Genomic DNA, 20,789 nt, shown 5'->3' on the forward strand with positions numbered 1-20,789 from the left:
TGTGTATATATATATATATATATATATATATATAAAGGTCCTTGGTTGGCACAAATGGTTTGCTCTCTTCTAACTCAAAGGTTAGTGGTTTGAATCCACCCAGCAGTACAGCAGAAGAAAGCCCTAGTGATCTGCTTCAGTAAAGATTATGGTCAAGAAAACCCTACCCTGCAGTTCTATTCTGTAATACACGGATGACTGTGATCAGAATGAACTCAACGGCAATAGGTTTGGTTTTGCTATATAAACTAAGTAACTTGCCCCAAGATTTCACAGATATTTTAAGGAAGATTTAGGACTAGAATTCTTCAGATCTCTTAGATCTATAAATTTCTTGAACATTTAAAAATTTACTTTTACAACAGAATTAATTTGGTTGATACATCCGGACAACATTTTGAAATTGGCTCATTATATTAAACATAAATGAGACATTTTTCTACTGCTTTTTTTTAACGTATTTGGTTTGGGGTTTTCACATCCTTTGAATGACATATAAATGTCAAAGAAGCACACAGAAACTGGTAACAATTCCAGGTTATTGCAAGGTTTTATATATATATAAATGAATAATTTGGTATTTTTAAGTCTCCGTACCCATTGCTGTCTAGTGGATTCTGACGACCTATACCGACCCTATAGGACAGAGTAGAACTGCCCCCATAGGGTTTCCAAGGCTGTAATCTTTATGGAAGGAGACTGCCACGTCTTTCTCCCCCAGAGCATCTGGTGGTTTTGAATCACCAACCTTATTAGCAAAATGCACATCAACCAATATTTATGCTTAGCAGAAGTAAAAATATAGACAGCAATGACACTTTTGAGGAAGTTTCTCCTCAAATTCCTTAGTAGTGAAGATCCTTCAAATGCTGGTGCCAACCTACTCTCCCAGCCTTATCTCCTACTTCCTTCCATACCCTCTAGTGCTGTCCAGATGGACTTTGCACCCTGAGCCTTTCTGTCTCCAAGTTTTTGCATTTGCTGATCTCCCCACCAGTGGTGTCACTAGGGTTGGTGCCCTCCAGTGTGTTAACTCATGGCATCACCCCTGCCCCGCATGGACCTCCTCCCATGCCAGACCATACAGAATGCTTAGTAATGTTTTTGTACTAATGTTACTCATAAATTCTAATTCCTATATATCACTCCTTCTTTTCCTTTAATTACTACTTTATTCTCACAAAGTTAGTGATATAAGTTCACAAATATTAGTTACCACAATATGTAGCTAAAACGCCAGAAAATATGACAAAATCAACAGCTATAAAAACAGCAGCAATGAAAACAATAGCATGTGTTTGTAGCATGTGCAGACAAAACCACATGATTCAAAGCATCATTGTAATTGGGTAATAATGACAGCTCTGACTGGAGCACCTTAGAAGGTTCAAAAATAAATTAGCATAGAGTTTTAGCCTTGTAGGTATACTGAATGAACAAATCTGTCTGGGAAGAAGCACAGCCAGAATCCTCCTTAGAAGCAAGGATGGCAAGACTTCGTCTCACCCACTTTAGACATGTTATCAGGAAGGACCAGTCCCTGGAGAAGGACATCATCCTTGGTAAAGTAGAAGGTCAGTGAAAGAGAGGAAGACCCCCAATGAAATGGATTGACATATAACAGCAATGATGGGATTAAACATAGCAATGATTGTGAGGATGGTGCAGGACTGGTCAGTGTTTCATTCTGCTCTACACGGGGTCACCCTGAGTTGGAATCAACTCCACACCACCTAACAACAATAGGTATATTGGTTCATGTAAGCAGGGCTTACAGAAAATGTTTTCGTTGTTATAACTAACTAAAAACCAAACCCAAACCCATTGTCGTCGAGTTGATTCTGACTCATAGTGATCCTATAGGACAGAGTATAAGTGCGCCTTAGGGTTTCCAAGGAGTGGCTGGTGAATTCAAAGTGCTGACCTTTTGGTTAGCAGCCAAGGTCTTAACCTCTGCGCCACCAGGGCTCCATATAACTAACTACAGGGATATTTTTCTTAAAAAAATAATAAATTTCTGATAAAACACTGCACAGAAATTTTATACACAGTATTTTGGTATCAACCCCTCTGACAGTGTCACCTGGTATGGTCTGCACCTCCCATACCCCCTTGTGGTGCCACTGTTCCCCACCTGGCACGAAGCTTGGCCCCAAGTAAATGGTCAATTAATATTTGCTTAATTAAGTTGGATTGAGATTGTCCTTCCTCACCTCAACTTCTATGCTCATATCTTACCATATTATTCATTTTATTTAAAGAGCTTTGGCTTAAGTTTCTGTTGTGTGCCAGATAGTGTACTAAGCACTCAGATACCAAAATGGGGCACAGTGTTTTGTCCTTGTGGAACTAGGATCTAAATCCCACCTTCTTCATAAAATCTTCCCTGATTTCCAGTCAGAAGTATCTCCCTCTTAAACCTCTCCTGCTCTCAATCAGTGCCTCTAAATAACACTATCCTTCTCCAGGTTTTATTTTTTATCATTTATTTACCTGTCTGTGGTACCACTTCTACTGGAAAATAAAATCCTTCAGGCAAGGACCTTATTTTAATTTTTTTTTTTTAAATCTCTTACAGCTCTTTACACTATACCTTGCATATAATAAGCTCTTAATAGATGTTTGTTAAACTCTAAAATATTTGTGAAGGAGCCCTGGTGTGCAAATGGCTAAGCACTGGACTGCTAACTGAGAGGTTGGTAGTTTGAACTCACCCAGTGGCTCTGCTGGACAAATACCCTAAGGGACAGTTCTACCCTGTCACGAGGGGTTGCTACGAGTTGGAATTGGCTTGACAGCACCGCCTCCACCCACCCACCCACACACACACACAGATATACAATTGTCTAACGTTTTTAACAGTAACTGGAGTCCCGGAGTACTGCAAACTGTTAATGTGCTCGCTCAGCAGCTGAAAAATTGGAGGTTTGAGTCCACCCAGAGGCAACTCAGAAAAAAGGCCTGGAGAGCTACTTCTGAAAAATCAGCCACTGAAAACCCTGTGGAGCACAGTTCTCCTCTGACACACACGACTCGATGGCAGCTAGTTTTAACATTGACGTACTGTTAATTTCACCTCAACTATAAGAGCTTTCAGAATAAACACAAAATGTTAAGAATACTAATTTGAGATGTAAAGATTTATTTTGATACAAAGTGATATATTTTTAGTAAAGACAAAAAGGGTTTTTTCTCTTTTAAATACACTAACAGATTTTTGCTCAGTAAGTACATTAAGAACTGGCTGAAATATATCACCTTTCCTTGAACTCTTTTTTTTTTTTTTTTTTTTTAGCACTTTTACTTCCATAGAAATTTAGGTTGAACGATAAAAAGCAAAAAAAAGTCTTATCTCTTACAGAATGATTTCCAGCAGGAAAAATAAATAATTCTTTTCTACTCCCACGCCTAGGATTCTGTTATATATTTGAAAACAAATTGACCACACAATGCTCTTGTTAGGAAGAGGGACCTTGGAGTAAAACTGGCTGGCTGGAATCCTGCTCCTCCACTGACTAGCTGGGTGACCCTGGGCTGCCATTTACTCATCTGTAAAGCAGGGCCATTTACCTTTGAGAGTTATAGGATTCAATGAGTTAATATTTAGAACAGCGTTTGTCAAATAAAAAAAATTCGTTCTGCCACCCAAGTTTATAATTTCCGGCTCTCAGTGGCCCTGTTAATGAGAATACTCAGAAATTAGTCTCCACAGGAACATCCCCCAAGGCCAGACGAAGCTGCAAGGCAAAGCTTGTATTGAATGATTCATAGCAAACTGCACTAATGCTAGGACTATGGCAGAAAAGGACTTTGGCCTCTCAAACAAGTCTTCAATATATTTCCTCTTTGCATGGACACAATTCACTACTTAGGGGAAATCATAGTTTATAACTGACATTGCCTAAAACCATCAAGCCATACACATATGAGAGATTTCCTTACAAACACTACTTGAAAAAGAATTAGGGTAGATTTCCAGATAATTCTGTGATATTTTATCTGAACTACCTGAAATAGTTGATCCAACCGACCATCTACTTGGAACTTCTGCTATTTGTCAGGTTTCCCTCGGGTAAACCCAAAACAAACCCCCTGCTGACAGGTCAATTCTGACTCATAGTGGCCCTATGGGACAAATTAGAAGTGCCCCCAAAATTTCCTAGGCTGTAATGTTTATGTGGGAAACCCTGGTGGCATAATGGTTAAGAGCTACAGCTGCTAACCATAAAAGTCAGCAGCTCAAAACCACCAGACGCTCCTTGGAAACCCTATGGGGCAGTTCTACTCTGTCGTTTAGGGTTGCTATGAGTTGACATTGATGCAATGGGTTTGATTTTTCGTGGCGGAGGTTAATGTTTATGGGAGCAGATCACCAGGTCTTTTCGTCCGTGGAGATGCCAGTGAGTTCAAACGGACATTTTGTTTAGCAGCAGAGCTCTTAATCACTGCGCCACCAGAATTCCTTTTCTTTCAGGTACAAGGACTAAATCCAGACAGTTTCCATGGCAATCATCTTAGTGTCACAGGTCAAAGGTTTTAGAAAGAAAAGCAGGGGAGTGTTTGAAAAGGAGACCTCAGTCCCCCGAATGTGGGATGAACCTCACCTAGCAGACATCACCGCCATGTACTCTGACTGTGGAGACAAAGGCTGTTGGCCTTGCTATCTAGGGAGGTGTCCTCATTTAATTCACCACAGCGCGGAAAACACTGGAATCCCTCACACCATGAAATCTGGGTCCAACCAGGATAACAAAAGCAAAGACTGCTAATATTTATTGAAAACATAATTTGCCATGCACCATACTGAGACCTTTATAAGAATTATGTTATTGATTTCTTACAAGAACCCTATGAAGTAGGTACTACTATAATCTAGCTCTTAAAGATTAAAAAAAGAAAGTGAGGGACAAAGAGGTTAAGAGACTCGACCAAGGTCACACCACCTTGTTAACTTCTAAGCCTATGCTCTTGATTATACATTATTCTCCCTCCCAAAGCAAAAACATCCTGTAATAAGATTCAAGTATTACTTAATCTACAAGAGCCCTGGTGGCACAGTGGTTAAGTGCTGGGCTGCTAACTGAAAGGTCAGCAACCAGAACCCACCAGTCACTCCATGGAAGAAAAGACCTGGTGATCTGCTCCCATAAAGATTTCAGCCTTGGAAATCCCCCTGTGGCGCAATTATATTGTGTCCTATAGGGTCACTATGTGTCAGAATTGACTTGACAGCACACAACAACAATTACTTAATCCATTATACATCATTCCAGAAATTCTAAGAAGTTTTATTTCACTCCATGGCTGCTTGTCTTCTTCAGATGGTGACATGACTCTCCCTTTGCTGAGGGAAAGGCTGTGTCAGTCAGGATTACTTACTACAGCGCATGCCCTCTGTGTTGCTCCACTCTACCCTCTCATTTCACCCTGAGCTGCTTCTCAGCTGCAGCCCATTTTTTAATCAAGCCTAGAAACTCTACTTTTGATTTGTGGAAGGCACTGCTATCCCAGTACAGGGGTGGCACAGCTGGAGCTTTATTCAATTATTATGCATGCAGTGCCCCAGGCATCCCTCAAAAGCTGATTGATTCTCCTGCTGGATCCCAATGCTTCCAACAGTGTACAAGAAATTTTTAGACACTCTAGTTATTTCCCCATTTATCTGAGTAAAGAATGGGAATCTCTGGGTCCCAGGTCTCCAAGCCTGCAAGTAACTCAACACACAAGCAAGGCGTAGCAAGGGGGTGGGGGCAAAGGGGGGAGCACTTGCCCCCAGGCACCAGTCCAAGGGGGCACCAGATGAGGCACAGAATGATAATCAGCAGTGTCACAAATATGAAAAGGCACCTGACAGAGGCAGTGAGACAAGACAACCGGGGAAGGCGTTTCTGCTGACACATTGCCGCTATCAATCAACCATGTCTGTTCAACCTGAAACTGACTGGAAGGAGGGAGCAAAATTGGAAATTGCCCCTGGGCTCTTGAATTGGTGGGGGGGGGGTGGGGAGTGTGTGCAACTTAGAGACTGCTTCTGGGCGGTCGAATGGGGGGGGGGTGCCGTTTAGAGATCCCCCTGGGCACTCAGTTACCCTAGCTAAGCCCCTACACACAACCGTTGATTTTTCTCCTTGCAAAAGGAAGCTAAGTGTTAGGCAAATCTTAGGTAAAGTGCGTCATCTCGTCCTCTTTGTAAAAGAACAAGCATTACAGGCTTTGAATTAAACACAAAATAATTCACCCAGCACTAAGGTAGAACGTTTCATCTCCAAAGAATAAGGGAGGCCAGGAAGCAGAAGACTGCAAAATTTGTTTTAAAATACCCATAGATGGTGTGGGCGGGAGAGGACGTGACCAGAATTCGTAGCATCACCAGAACCAAACAGCGCCAAATACCCTGGGTACCATTTATTTTACCCCTGCATTGTATATTGCTCAGAGCAGCATAAATTATAAAGTAAGGCCAGATATGAATAAAGATCAGACTACAAGCTCCGTCACACATTGTTGATTAAGAATTGTTCAGATAAATCATGCCGTGTTTTCTGACTGGCTCAAAAATGTCTGGTGCCAATTACATAACTTAAGGTTTAGAAAATCACAGGAGGATCTGACCAAATTGCTCTCTTGACAAATTAGAGATCCAATTAAAGTGGCCATTAATAAGCTAGAAACAAACGTGCAGCCGTAAACACATGGCTGCTGCCCGACTGCTTCAAACTGATTACCCCACCTGAGGAGCGGACGGGCAGGTGCAGGGTTTGTTTTTAGAGTTGTGAGAAGAAGGGAGGGAGCAGAGCCGGATGTGGACCCACCTCCAACATACGCATAAATGTAATAAACACTTTTGCTTTCTCTCCCTAAACTTAGCAATAGAGATATGCCAGTCTTTCAGCATATGAAAATTTGGATTTATACATACGCAAAATTGGAGCTAATTTTTCTTTTTTTCTTTTTTCCAGGAGTCCTTGGATGGTGCACACAGGATCACCATGAGTTGGAATCAACTCGAAGGCAACACGCAAGTAGGTGGCGCAAGCAGTTGGTGCTCTTAGCTGCTAACCAAACGTTGGCGGTTGGAGTCCATCCAGACAGCTTAGACCAAAGGCCTGATGACCTACTTCTGGAAAATCAGCTACCGAAAACCCTACGGAGCGCAGTTCTACTCTGACACACGTAGGGTCGCTGTGAATGCTAATGGACTTCACTGGTAACTGGGTTTCTTATTTTTTGTTTTTTTTTTAATTAATAAGTTCGTGGTAGGGTAAATGGGTTCATGGGAGGATAGATGACTCCCCTAGAGAACTTAAAATTTATAGGATTTATTTAAATACAAATTACAGTCATGCGTGGCTTAGCAACCACTATACCAAAACAAAAAAACCTGTTGCGGTCCAGTCTATTCCGATTCATAGTGACCCTACAGGACAGAGTAGAACTGCCCCCTTAGAGCTTCCACTATACAGTCTGTGAAATAGGACGTTTATGTGATTTGGACGTTGTGCGAACCCCGCATACTTTGTTATTCTCGGAATGAGAATTAATAACAAAGTAATTGGGCTCGCCTCTCCTGCGCCCGGAAGCGTCACACCAGGAATTGTCCTGCAGTGCCTGGAGCTCACCGCGTCCCGCTGGCTTATTTACCTGCTGGAGCCAGGGCCTTTCCCTTCGGCCCCGGGGATGGGGCGGGGGCGGGTAGAGACCAAAACCATGCCCGGGGTAGGTGGCAATTTCCCCCTCGCACATTACTTAAGGGACCTGAGAGCTGGAATGAATGAGGATGGGGAAGAGGAGCAAGACCCATATTTTTCACCATATTATTTTGTTATTCTCGGAATAAAACGAAAGGTAACCTTACGGGACCACGGATGTAAATGCAGCCGGATGTTGCTGGAACAGACGTAGTGTGGTGCATGACCGTATTAGCATAATTCTTCTTACTAAAGGAAAGAATGATAAGCTCTCAGGAATATTTTGAGAGATGTGCTCATACGCATTTCTGGTTGGCTTTTGGCACAGTGGTTAACAGCTTGGCGGTTAACCAATAGGTGGGCAGTTCGAGTCCACCAGCCACTCCTTGAAAACCCTATGAGGCAGTTCTACTCTGTCCTGTAGGGTCGCTATAAGTCAGAATCAACTAGATGGCAACAGGTTTGTTCCACCCAGCACTCCCCCAAAGTGAACAAGGAAAGCGTCAGTGAGAGAACAGCTCTCTCCTCAGAGTCTCACACATCATCCCAGGCCTGAATGGAAGGATGGTCCAGAGTAGGTCAAAGGGAAGGAAGGCACAGACATGGGGACAAGTGGATGGCTGTCCCACCTGATGTCTCAAGCAGGTCCCTGAGGTGTGTAGGTTTATACCTCAGAAACCCCAGAAGGGCAGCAGGGGAAGGGCTGTCCTCCATATATGTATACACATATATATATGTAAACATTTTATTGTGCTTTAGCTGAAAGTTTACACAGCAAATTAGATTCCCACTCAACAGTTCATACACGAATTGTTCAGAAACATTGGTTACAATCTCCGTAATGTGTCAGCACTCTCACCATTTCCATCCAGTTTCCCTACCCCTCATTGTCTTTTCATCCTTGCTTTTGTGTAAATGTTGACCATTTGGGCTTGTATAGTTGATTGTTTAAAGGAACACATTCCTTACAAGTGTTATTGTTTATTTTATAGGCCAATCTATTATTTGGCTGAAAGGTAACTGTCCTCCGTATTTATCAGAACAACGTCACAAGGGGCTTCCCTAGCTAAAGAAGAGGATGAGAATCACTATTTCTAGTCAAAGGTTGGCTTAATTATCTTTGGAAAAGCATTTCTTCAGGTATGATAAATTACAGATGAGCATTTTGTCAAAGATAATAAAATCACACATAGTGGCCTAAGAAATTCCATATGAGGCAAGACTAACTTAGATCACATCCCATAGAGTTTACACACTGAAGGACTTAAAAAAAAAAAAAAAAAAAAAAAAACTTACTGTAATACTACCTCATTTATAAAATGGCCCTGAGGAAAGGATTCTAATGACAAATATTTTAAGTTATCCTCAAGTATGGCAGGTTACCCTTCTGATTCCTGTCATTAATCATGACCAACAACTGGGAAGGGTAGAAGAGAAAGGTAAAAAAAAATAATAAATTCTGAAATCTCACTCATGAGTTAGGTTTTGATAACTGAAACTTTCAAAGACTGACATTTATTGAATGCTTGCTAAATTAAGCACCGTGGACAACTTATTTCATTAAACATCACAGCAATCATATAAGATGGGTCCTGTTGTCATCCTACAGGGCAGGAAACTAAGCTTAGAGAAGCTAACAAACAGGTGTCCGTCTGTCTGCAGAGACCAAGCATGGAACCAGTAGGCTAGATGGCCTCCATATGGGCAAGATGTTTTCATCTTTAAGTATTCTTTTTTTTTTATTGTTGTAAAAATATACATAACATGACATTTGCCAATTTGACATTTTTCAGGGGTATAATTTAATGATATCAATTACATTAATCATGTTGTGCAACCTATTTTAAGCCTTCATTAAGAGCACAAATCTACCACTTTGATTCTGCCTTACTCTTTTTTTTTTTTACTCCTTACTCAGGAACTACAAGTCCTAATTTTTTAAATAATTAAGATAGGGTAAGAGATTACTGATTCAGAATATCATGGATGAGAGAACTCAATATGTCAGATTTATAATATATTTTAAGAGAAATTAAGTTTTATTTGAACCACATACACAACCAACAAGTGTAACTTGTCTGTTACTTTAGTGAACAGTCAACTTTAGTATAATCAATGCTTTAGCCAATTAATGAATGTAAGTAAACATTCATGTTTGTTCTCATAATAGATATTCCCCAGCCCTGCTTTCCTTGCTTAGGTAATTAATGGATAGCATACAGAACAACTAGTCCCATTACAAATTTGACACCAGGGATGTCCGAGTGAATGTGGTTTTATCCCAACAAATAAATCTATACACATCCATCCATGTAAAATAAAATAAAATAAACCAAGCCTGTTGCCAACAAGTCAATTCCGACTCATAGTGACCCTATAGGACAGAGTAGAACTGCCCCATAGGGTTTGCGAGGAGCAGTTGGTAGATTTGAACTGCTGACCTTTTGGTTAGCGGCCAAGCTCTTAACCACTGCGCGACCAGGGCTCCTCCCATGTAAAATAGCACCTGTAAAAGCACTTATTTGTGGGCCTTCAGAGAAAGGAGCATGACCTGCCCCAGTTTTCCTTCTCAGAGTTTTCTCTCTTGGCATGAAGAAAAGTGGGGACTCTCTAGAAAGCACCTTTGACAACAGAACAAGAGTTTGCATTGCTGCCAGCAAATAATCTGCCTTTTATAAGACAAGGGACAAAGTACGGGAAATACAACCTTCACCTTGAACAACGTTGACTTTTCTTAGGGGTCATCTTCGACAGTTTCAAAGAATGCCACCCCCACACCTAACCTGAAGGCTTCTATGGGAAACACTAGAGGGGCCTTGGAGTCCCTGGGTAGTGTAAACAGTTAATTCATTCTGCTGCTAACTGAAAGACTGAAGGTTCAAGTTCACCCAGAGACACCTCGGAAGAAACGTCTGGCCACCTACTTCCGAAAAATCAGTCATTGAAAACCCTATGGATCAAAGTTCTACTCTGACACCCATGGGGTCACCACGAGTCAAAACCAACTTGAGGACAACTGGTTTTTTGTTTAGAGGGGCTTTTAAATGCCTCTTATATAAAAAAGGCAAAATCCAATAGTTTTATCATTCTCTTTTTATATTGTTGAATTCCACTTCCTTTATATAAAATTAGTTGCTCTCTTATGCAATGGAAGATGTAGTTATTGTAACATTGCTGGGCTTGTTTTGCGTTTTGTTTTTTTCCCTAGATAATGAAACAGCAATGTCTCAGCAATGACCTGAATCACTACTTGAAACCTTCTTGTGGAAAAGAGAGCTAACATCAGTTGAGTGTCTACCACATGCCGAACAATGTACTGAGTTCTTTATTTACTTCCTACAACTACCCAGTTAGGCAAGTATCTCCATTTTCTAGAAGAAAAAATTAAGGTCCAGGGGATTTGATCAATCTGCTCAGTGCCTGCTGGCTGGTATATAATAAAACTGACCTAACCCATCTGCCCAACCCAAAACTTCTTTCCACTCTAAACCCTCACTCAGTAAAGCACTCGTTTTGTTTCCTGGTGAGAGCTGAATGTCCATGTTCCTTGTCCTCTAAATTAAATGCTTTCTTCTTTCAAACTATGCCTCACTTGCTGTGTAAATTTTTGAAGAGAAATAAAAACAAGAAAATATCAGAGACTGCATTGCCCTTCCAATCTTCTTCACTGTATCCCGCATCATAGAGATTGACTATCCCCAAAAAGTCATCCGGAATAAAGAAAGAACGGAGACAGAGGCAGAGACTGAAACTTTGGTCCGCTTGCTCCTGGGACATTTACCATCTTTCCTCTGACAATCATGGTGCTCTCTCTCCATATTCTAACAAGCGTTTAGACCCAAGGCACAAATGAAATACATATGACTTAATATTTTAAAGATAAGCACTCAGTAGCAAATGGTATATCCATCAACGAGGTCACAAGAGCACCAAAAGCTGACCAACACACATCTACCCTTCTTTTCTCTCTCTGTCTCTCTCTCTCTCTCTCTCTGTCTTCAGTTCTTAACTTAGTACTTTAAAAAGGGGGCTCCTATTCTCCTATATGCTTCCTTTCCCCAGTGGTGTCCCAAACAATACTTTTAGTCCCCAGACTCTTAAGATCTGAGAAGTACATAGAACTCCCAGTCTTTAAAGACCACATGTGAAAGATGACACACTTTGTGAGAATGAGATTCCAACCCCGATTCCTAGAATAGCAAGAGCCCCAGATCATCCTATGGCTTTCTTTCTTTCCCAGTGCCGTTGATGGCTAGACTCTTGGAAATTGCAGTCACAAAGAAGGGGTCTAATATGTGTTAAACACCAGAGGAATCAGTCTTCCCTTTAATTCCATGACCAAAGTTGATTCAACCAAATCCACTTCGTCAAATCAATTTATAAAATAAAAAAAACTAATGCCGTCGAGTCAATACATAGATTAATAAAAAAAAAAAAAATTTTTTTAAGGTGAAGAAATTGTGCCCTGTCAGCAAAACTGGTCACACCAAGAGTAAACTACCCTTCCCAGCACTGCTATGTAACACTGCTCCGCATCACACATGCACACCATCTATTTTGTTGTTCTTGAAGAAAAATGTTATCGACAGAGTTAAGACATGTCAACCCTTACCTTTCTGTAAGTAAATGGCAAAACGGTTGTTAAAAGTTCTTTTCTTCCGTTCGGTTGCTGAGGCTCTGGCTGAGACTTGAGTGTCTCCCGGGGGTTGCTCCCTCGGCGCCACTCTGCTTCCCTGGCCTCTCCCTTCACATTCAGTCAAACATTAACCACAATTGTGCTTTATGGATTTTCAGCAACCATCAGAAGTCATAAAAAGTATCACTACATTCATCCCAGGAAAGAAATGGGTTTGTACCAAAGGAAGTTAATTCACATCCAGGACATCTCAAAGCAGGCTTTAAAATTTTTGAACGTAGATAAGAAAATCAGAAGACAAGAAGAAGTTAAAGTGGAAAATTTTCTGTGTCTTCAAGTATTTCTATCTGGAGTTCAAGTGCCATGATATCAAAGACAGTTTTATTCACATTTTGCACCCCCGAAACTTAGCGTAGTGTCTGCACGGAAAATACAATTGACAAATATTGGTGTAGATACCACTACCTCAGACACAAAAGGCAGAGCACAGGGCATCAAGTCTGAGTAATGACGCAGTTCACTGATAACCTGCCACAGGGACATCGTAAATGACTCAGAAGGTACAACCAAAGACACAATCTGGCTGTACCTGCTTCTGAAACTCAAGCGTCCCCTTCAAAGTCAACAGGAAACAAACAACAGTTACCTTTCCCCAAAGACAAACCAAATCTCTTTATTTTTTCATAATTCAGAGAATGGATTCATCTAAGAGCAACGTATTGTTCTTTTCATTCAAAATGAGGTTTCTGGTTAAATAAAAGCCAGTACCTGCAGATTTCTTAAGTCCAGGTCTCCTTTAGACAACTAAGCCTAATTCCCAAATTTCAGTGACTCTGGGAATCCACACCAAACTGAGAATCAATGTCATTTTAGCGTCTTTTGTGTCAAATGTACTGTTTCTGTCACCCCTCTGACGTTCATTTCTGGGCTCCTCCAGAGCTGGGTGGTATTTTCCATTTGTCCCCTTGTTATGAATGTAGCACAGTAAAAGCACAAGAGTGCAACCCACTCTCTAGGTGGGCTCCCTCCTTCCCAGATCCCATAAGAAGCCTTCATAATGGCTGTAAGCCAGTGGTGGGAATAGACCTCATTTACTTTATCATTGCTGTTGAGTCGATTCCTACTCATACCAACTCTGTAAGAGGGTAAAGCCGCTCCGTAGGTTTTCCAAGGAGCAGCTGGTGGGTTCGAACTGCTGGCTTTTTAGTTAGCGGCCAAGTTCTTAAGCACTGCACCACCAGGGCTCCCCTATAACCTAAGCATAGCTGAAAACCAAACCCAAATCCATTGCTATCTAGTCAATTCTGACTCATAGCAACCCTATAAGACAGAGTAGAACTGCCCCTTAGAGTTTCCAAGGAGTGGCTGGTAGATCAGAACTGCTGACCTTTTGGTTAGCAGCAGAGTTCATAGCCACTACGCCACTGCCTAATCGCATGCTGGTGGTTAGCACACTTGGTAAACCAGCAGGTCCACGAAGGGTCCTCCTTCCTTTGTCTCACAGCCAACATCTCTATGTTTATGGAAATAAGGTCAGTGACTCTAAGCACTTCTCAAATTCTTGCACCTCTGTCCTTCCTTTTTTTTTTTTTTTTTTAATGTACCTTGTTCTACAAAATCAAATCGCTTCCATTTGCCGAGTGTTTCACTTCCTGGAATCAATGGCAAGTATCTCACCGCATTTCCCCGAAAGGAGTTTGCGTCTTCTTTGGAAACTTTTTAATAACATGTGTAAAAAGTACTTTTAAATTTATAAAGTAAAAAAAAAAAAGTGCATGTATGCATTATTTTTAATCATGTTATTGATTTTTAGCCATGTTGTACAACTATGTTCATGGCATATTGGCATATCAGTTAAAAATTTATGTTTTCTCATTTAATCTTTACAACATGTTTGTGAGGTAGATTCCAACTTATAGATAAGAAAATGAAGTCACAGAGAGTTTTCACCTCCTGCCTAAATCACATAGCCTATGACCACAGAATCAGGACTCCAACCCTAATCTGTCAAATTCAAAGCCCAATCTATTTGCCACAACTATAGGATCTGCTCGGTTATTTCCCTTCCAGCTTCATGTGGATAAAAAATCCATAGGATGAAAATCCTCTGTGTGAACACCATTCTTATTGGAAGATGGTAGATGGAGCCGAGTTTCTAAATTGGGATGCCCTCATACATTTTATGCCATTGTGTCCAAGCCAGAGAATCAGGTTGATTAAATTTTGAAAAGGCCAAAACCACCTATCAGAGAAATTAATAGGTGATTCCTCCCTTGCCGTCGAGTCGATTCTGACTCATAGCCACCCTGTAGGACAGAGTAGAATGTCCCATAGGATTTCCAAGAAGCAGCTGGTGGATTCGAACTGCCGACATTTTGGTTAGCAACCAAACGCTTAACTGCTGCACCACCACGGCCTCAATAGGTGATTACTTCTCTGAATTACAGAAGCTTTTTCTGCACTCTCTGGGATAACAGGTTGGCATGGTTCTGAAACTTGGCAAAGTTACGTGTTTCATCTTTTATATACTCTTCCTGATTAAACCCAAAGATCGAGAACAGGTATGTTCTGCCCTCTCTGCACTTTAGGAATGCATTTTCATGCAAAAATGAGATATTTCAAGTCCAATAGTTCAGTACTAATGTAATAATATGAATAATAACAAACAAAAAAAAAAAAAAAACGTTGCCATTGAGTCGATTCCGACCTTATAGCGACCCTATAGGACAGAGTAGAAATGCCCCATAGAGTTTCCAACAAGCACCTGGCAGATTTGAACTGCCAACCTTTTGGTTAGCAGCTGTAGCTCTTAACCACTATGCCACCAGGGTTTCCAAAATATGAATAACAGGGAAAACATAAATGGTAAAAATTACTGGTTCCCTTTTTCAGACAAAAGAAGGCATCGATGATTTATGTGATGGAAATAAGCAAACAGTTAAAAGGGTTTGGGCAAATGTTTCTAAGAGCTTCATGACATTGTAAACATTTCAGCACTTTTGTCTATAAAAATTTTATGACCATTTCTCCAACATTAACCCTAGAAAATATATCACTAATGTTTAATTTATGGGCAATATGACTTAGCAAGGGATAAAGTCTGGATAGCCTCCCAAACAGAAATTTTATAAAAACTTGGAATTTTTCTTAAAATTAAAAATGTTACATTTTCAGTATTTTCACTTTTAATGCTTAAGGTAAATGGGATCTGTAAGTGCTAAACTTTTCCATTTACCATGTACTTGCATTTTGTTGTTGCTGCTGTTATTTACAGTCAGGTCAAACCCAACTCCTGGAGACCCCGTGTGTGCAGAGTAGAGTCGAACTGCTCCATGGGTTTTTCAAGGCTGTGACTTTTCAAAAGCAGATCACAAGGATTTGCATTTTAATATGTATTTAATCTGTGTGTTGTATATCATGTATTTGAGGAACATTTTACCATGAGTCTTCCATCAACATGCTAGCTTCACCTAATAATATTTCTGAATTGCTCATTTACTGTCTGTCTTGCTCTTGTTAATGAGGACGGAAACATTGTTATGGGTATTCAGCAAATACTTTTTAGAATTGAACTCCTTTCAACTATTTTCATTCCAAGTTTTCAAATAATCAGGATTACCTGCGGGCTCAACCCAGGGTAATGGGAACCCAGACAAATGAGTGATTTTGCACAAAGAGTCCTGGTGGAGCAATGGTTAAGCACTCAGCTGCTGACCAAAAAGTTGGTGGTTCAAACCCACCAGCCTCTCTGCAGGAAAAAAGACCTGGCAATCTGCTAGTATAAAGATCACAGCCTAGGTACCACTGAATGTTTTGATCAAAGATTTTATAGAGTAATCCTGATCAAAACAGGGGAAATGCAAAACAGAATTTCAAATTCTCACCGACTCCAGACTTTCTGGAGCCATGGGGGTTGGATGAGCCCCTGAAACTATTGCCCTGAGAAACTCTTTAAAACTTAAACCAAAAATATCCTCTGAGGTCTTCTTAAAACCAAGTAATAGTTAAGCTTAACTAGTAAAAAAAAAATCTGCCTTAAATATTGTGCTCTTTTAAGAACTGTCTATATTGGCTCAAAGCCTTGGTGGCACAGTGGTTAAGAGCTATGGCTACTAGCCAAAAGGTTAACAGTTCAAATCCACCAGCCACTCCTTGGAAACCCTACTGGGCAGTTCTGTTCTGTCCTATAGTGTCGCTATGAGTGGGAATCGACTCGGCAGCAATGGTTTTTATTTTTTATTTTTGGTTTATGTTGGTTCAAAGTGACAACAGCAGCTGGAAAGATTAGATAAGAACCTTAGAGGGCAATGAGTTTATGTTAATGGGGCAGAAACAACTCAGAAAAGGAGGGTGAGAATGGTTGTACAACTCAAAGAATATAATCAATATCACTGAATTATACATGTAGAAACAGTTGAATTGGTATATGCTTTGCTGTGTGTATTCTCAACAACAACAAAATAGGATTATACATATATATAAAACAGCCTAGGAAACCCTAGGGTGCAGTTCTACTCTGTCCTACAGGGTCACTATGAATCAGCTTGATAGCACACAACAACATACCAATATTTTATATTTTTTGTCCCATATTTATTTAATAGAATGAGGTGAAACTAATTTCCTCTTAGTGGATGTTTTAAGCTGAAGCAGAATCTTCCCTAATTACTTCTTTAGCCAGGACAGTGTCCATTTTCTGACAAATTTAAGCAAACCAGCTCCCACTTTTCTGTAGCTCTTATATTTGTTTCTGTTTTTTGTTTTTTTACTTGTTCTTTTGTCTTTGCAGTTTTCCAGGCTAGAACACTTCAGAGGAATCGTAAAAGGGTTCAAAGTTTAGATAACAAAATAAATCACTGCTTCCAGGTAAGAACACTGAGCCATATATAATGCTGTTTCAAAATCTTAGCTGATAGCCTCATGTGTTCTTCCTAAGAGTAGCCAACAAAGACAATTTGAGGCTAGTAAAGTTTTTTTTTTTTTTTAATTTCCATTACTTGGATAGAAGTGATTGCAGTTTTCAGTTGTTTATTCTGGTAGTATTTTAACTCTATCCATCAATGGCTCCTCCAGGCAACTTCCCAGGAGGCAAGACCCTTGATCTGACTTTGGTTAACCAGGCCGTGTAACTGCTAAAGAATCTCACAGATGGGATGGTTTAGTAAGTTTCTACATCATCAGCCGTATATTAGCCAAACGCCTTCTAGAGTTTTCTAAACCAGGAGAGTTTATTAAAACTGGGCCTTACCCTTACACCATGAGATTCTGGCTCAGTATGTCAGTCTGGGGTGCATCCCAGGGATCCACGTTTCTGATACAGGTAATCACATGGACTCTTCTATGAAAAACACTGACTTGGGATCCTGTGCTTTATCTGCCAGTAAATGTTCTTCAGCAATGGAAGTTAATTTTTTCCCCACCATGGAGAATTCATTTCTGCAGGAATGTCCCAGACAACGATGAAGTTGGCTTGATTTTGTACATGAAGCCTGGATGTGGCACAAACAAAATGCTCTTCTTCCCTTAGATATTTTCTCACAGTCCATTGAACTTTTTGTTTGACCTTGGGTTTTCTTTAAATTCCAAGAAACTACAGTAATCTTGCAGCTTTCTGAGACCTGTCTGTCTCCTTTAATTTGTTATCAGGTTTCACCAACATGAGTCTTTGCTTACATCTAGTTCACTAGCATTAGCATTTGATCCAGCAATTCTATTCCTAGGTATCCACTCATGAGAAATGAAAGCGTATGTACACACAAAAACTTGTATGTGAATGTTCATTGCAGCATTATTCTTCATAGCCAAAATGTGGAAACAACCCAAACGTCCATCAACTGATGAACAGATAAACAAAATGTAGTTAGCACTCACAATGGAATATTATTCTGTCATAGAAAGGAATGAAGTACTGATGCATGCTACAACATGGATGAACCCTGAAAACATTATATTAAGTGAAAGAAACCAGACCCACAGGGTGAAATGCTATATGATTCCGTTTATATGAAATGTCAGAGAGTGGCAAACTCATAAAGGCAGAAGGTAGATTAATGGTTGCTAAGGGATTTTTTTTTTTTTTTTAAGGGCTGGGAATGATGGAGTTATTGAGATAATAGCTAAAGGGTACAGAATTTGTTTTTTGGGTGATATGATAAAATTTTTCTAAAATTGCACGATAGGTTACACCACTCTGTGAGTATACTGAAGAACGTTAGATTGTACATTTAAATGGGTAAATTGTTTGGAATGCAAATTATATCTCAATAAAGCTGTTACCAAAAAGAAAATGAAAAATTATTATTCCATGCAACCAATCCCACCCTGATATGACTGCACAAGACATAAGCTAAACATTTTCAGTCACTTTAATCCAGTCACTCCAGGTCAGATCATTTGTTTTATTATCAAAGGTGTTTGTTTTGTTTTGTTTTTAAATTGTTTTATTCCTTTTCCTTTAAATATGTGTTTTTACTTACTATATTTATTATTTGATCTCCTCTTTTGTTTTACTTTTTAAAATGTGAATAAGAATATTTCAGTACATGAAGATTACCTTTGCCCTGAGCAAAGAAGGAAGAACAAAGGACAATGTGACCATAATGGCCCCTCAGTCTCTCACACAGGGTTTCAGCTCATCCAGTTCGATACTAAATAAACCCATTGACCTCATCACCCACCCAAAAGGGGAGACTATTTTCTCTCTACAGGACTAAATCTAATCACTCAGGAGACCAAGAGGCCACTTTCCTCCTTTTGGTCTTCCCACTCAGGATAACATTAAGCCTTGTCCCAGTAACAACCCAGGAGAATTGCTGGAAAATCCCTGTTATCTTATAACTGGAATTTTCCCACTGCTATTTGAGGAAACACAAGAACTGAAATCTCACAGCTGCAGTCCACTTACTTCCCCGGCCTCAGCCAGTACACAGGAGAAGCCTACTATGCAGAGGAAGAAGGAGGGAAGGATGGAGGCCCTATGCTAGGAGAGGTCTATAGGTTTACCAATGACTGATCAGGCACCTCCAAGTCTCCCTTGTCACAAGGCTCAGAAGGAGGCCCAGCACAGGATCCTTAATCGAATCGCTGGAGTCCCACTTACTCACCTGTACATGGTTTGATGGGCCAGCATCCCAATAAGGAAGAGCTTCATGAGGATTTTTAGACCCATATCTTCCCATTTCTGTTTCCAAGCATGAGAAACAAGGGAAATTGTCTAGAACTAAGATTATATCCAACAGGAATTATAAGACAGAGGTGGCTGTGCCTTTTCTAAGTTACTTCTTTATACAAAAGGAAGTCAACAGTACTTAACAATGCAGAACTTGTCTAGAAGTTAACCAGAATCCACCAAAGTGTTCTAATTATATTAACTTTTCTGTCTCCTGAAAGAGTTTTCTGGGCAAAAAATAATAATAATTTTTTAGTATAGTGGATCTCAACCTTGGCTGCATAGAATCATGGGGATTTTTATTTGATTGGTCTTCAGAGGAGCCTGATGGCAATAATTTTTTAAAGTTCCCCTTGCTTCCAGTGTGCAGCCTAGGTTGAGAACTGCTGACTTATGGCTACCCTCTGCCAGACACTTTGCTAATTGCTCTGCATATATTATCTCATTTAATCTTCACAACAATCCCATGAGGTTGTTATTCTTATTACTTATAGTAAGGAAGCTGAAGAACAAAGAAGATATAAATAGACTCTTCAAGTTTGGAATCCAGAATCCAACTCTGACTAAAAGGAAAAAAAAAAATCAAAGTGCTTACCTGTTAACCTAGGCTGAGCTCCGGTAAAAGCTTGCTGAACATGTATCCTGCCCCACTTCACTTACCTAGAAGGAACAGACACCAGAGAGGGCTGGTTTGAGTCTGCTAAGTAAATTGATCAACTCACAGGTCCACAGCCAAAATATCAATACTTCCACTCTAATGACATTCTTGCCAGATGTACCTCCAACTCTATCTTTTCTGAACTTTCCGTCACTGGGAATCCTGTGCCAGCTAAGAAACCTGCTCAGGTGGCATTTCCATTAACTGATAACACCAGCCACTTTATCCCAGAGAGTGTTTTCTACCCAAATCTCTTCTCCAGTTAATATCCTCTTATATTACCTCTTGATCGTCCTTGTCACAGAGCAGTAACATCACTTGACTGGACTTGTATCCAGTCGCTTTCTTTAAGTTGGTCTGGAGGAAGTTCATACTCTCCCAAGCTAATAAGGAAGTGGTTAGCTTTACTGTCCACAACCCGTCTGTCAGTTTGTCGAACTGTGGTGGTTTATGTGTTGCTATGATGCTGGATGTTATTTCACCAATATTTCAGATACCAACAGGATAACCCATGGTGGAAGGTTTCAGCAGAACTTCCAGACTAAGACAGACTAGGAAGAAAGGTCTAGTTATTGCCTTCCAAAAATTAGCCAATGAAACCTATGGGTCACAACAGAATATTGTCCAATATAGTGCTGG

General features: G+C 40.2%; 1 protein-coding gene across 1 annotated transcript in view; it reads right to left on the reverse strand.

Moving 5' to 3' along the window:
• CDH17 (cadherin 17) overlaps window positions 1-7,743 on the reverse strand; it is a 70,215-nt gene extending 62,472 nt beyond the window's left edge. Inside the window, 1 exon segment of the mRNA XM_064267665.1 lies at window positions 7,516-7,743. Coding sequence (XP_064123735.1) covers window positions 7,516-7,743 — 228 coding nt within the window.
• Window positions 7,744-20,789: the final 13,046 nt, after the last annotated feature.

Source organism: Loxodonta africana, chromosome 14 (assembly GCF_030014295.1).
Source record: "Loxodonta africana isolate mLoxAfr1 chromosome 14, mLoxAfr1.hap2, whole genome shotgun sequence".
Taxonomy (NCBI): Eukaryota; Metazoa; Chordata; class Mammalia; order Proboscidea; family Elephantidae; genus Loxodonta; species Loxodonta africana.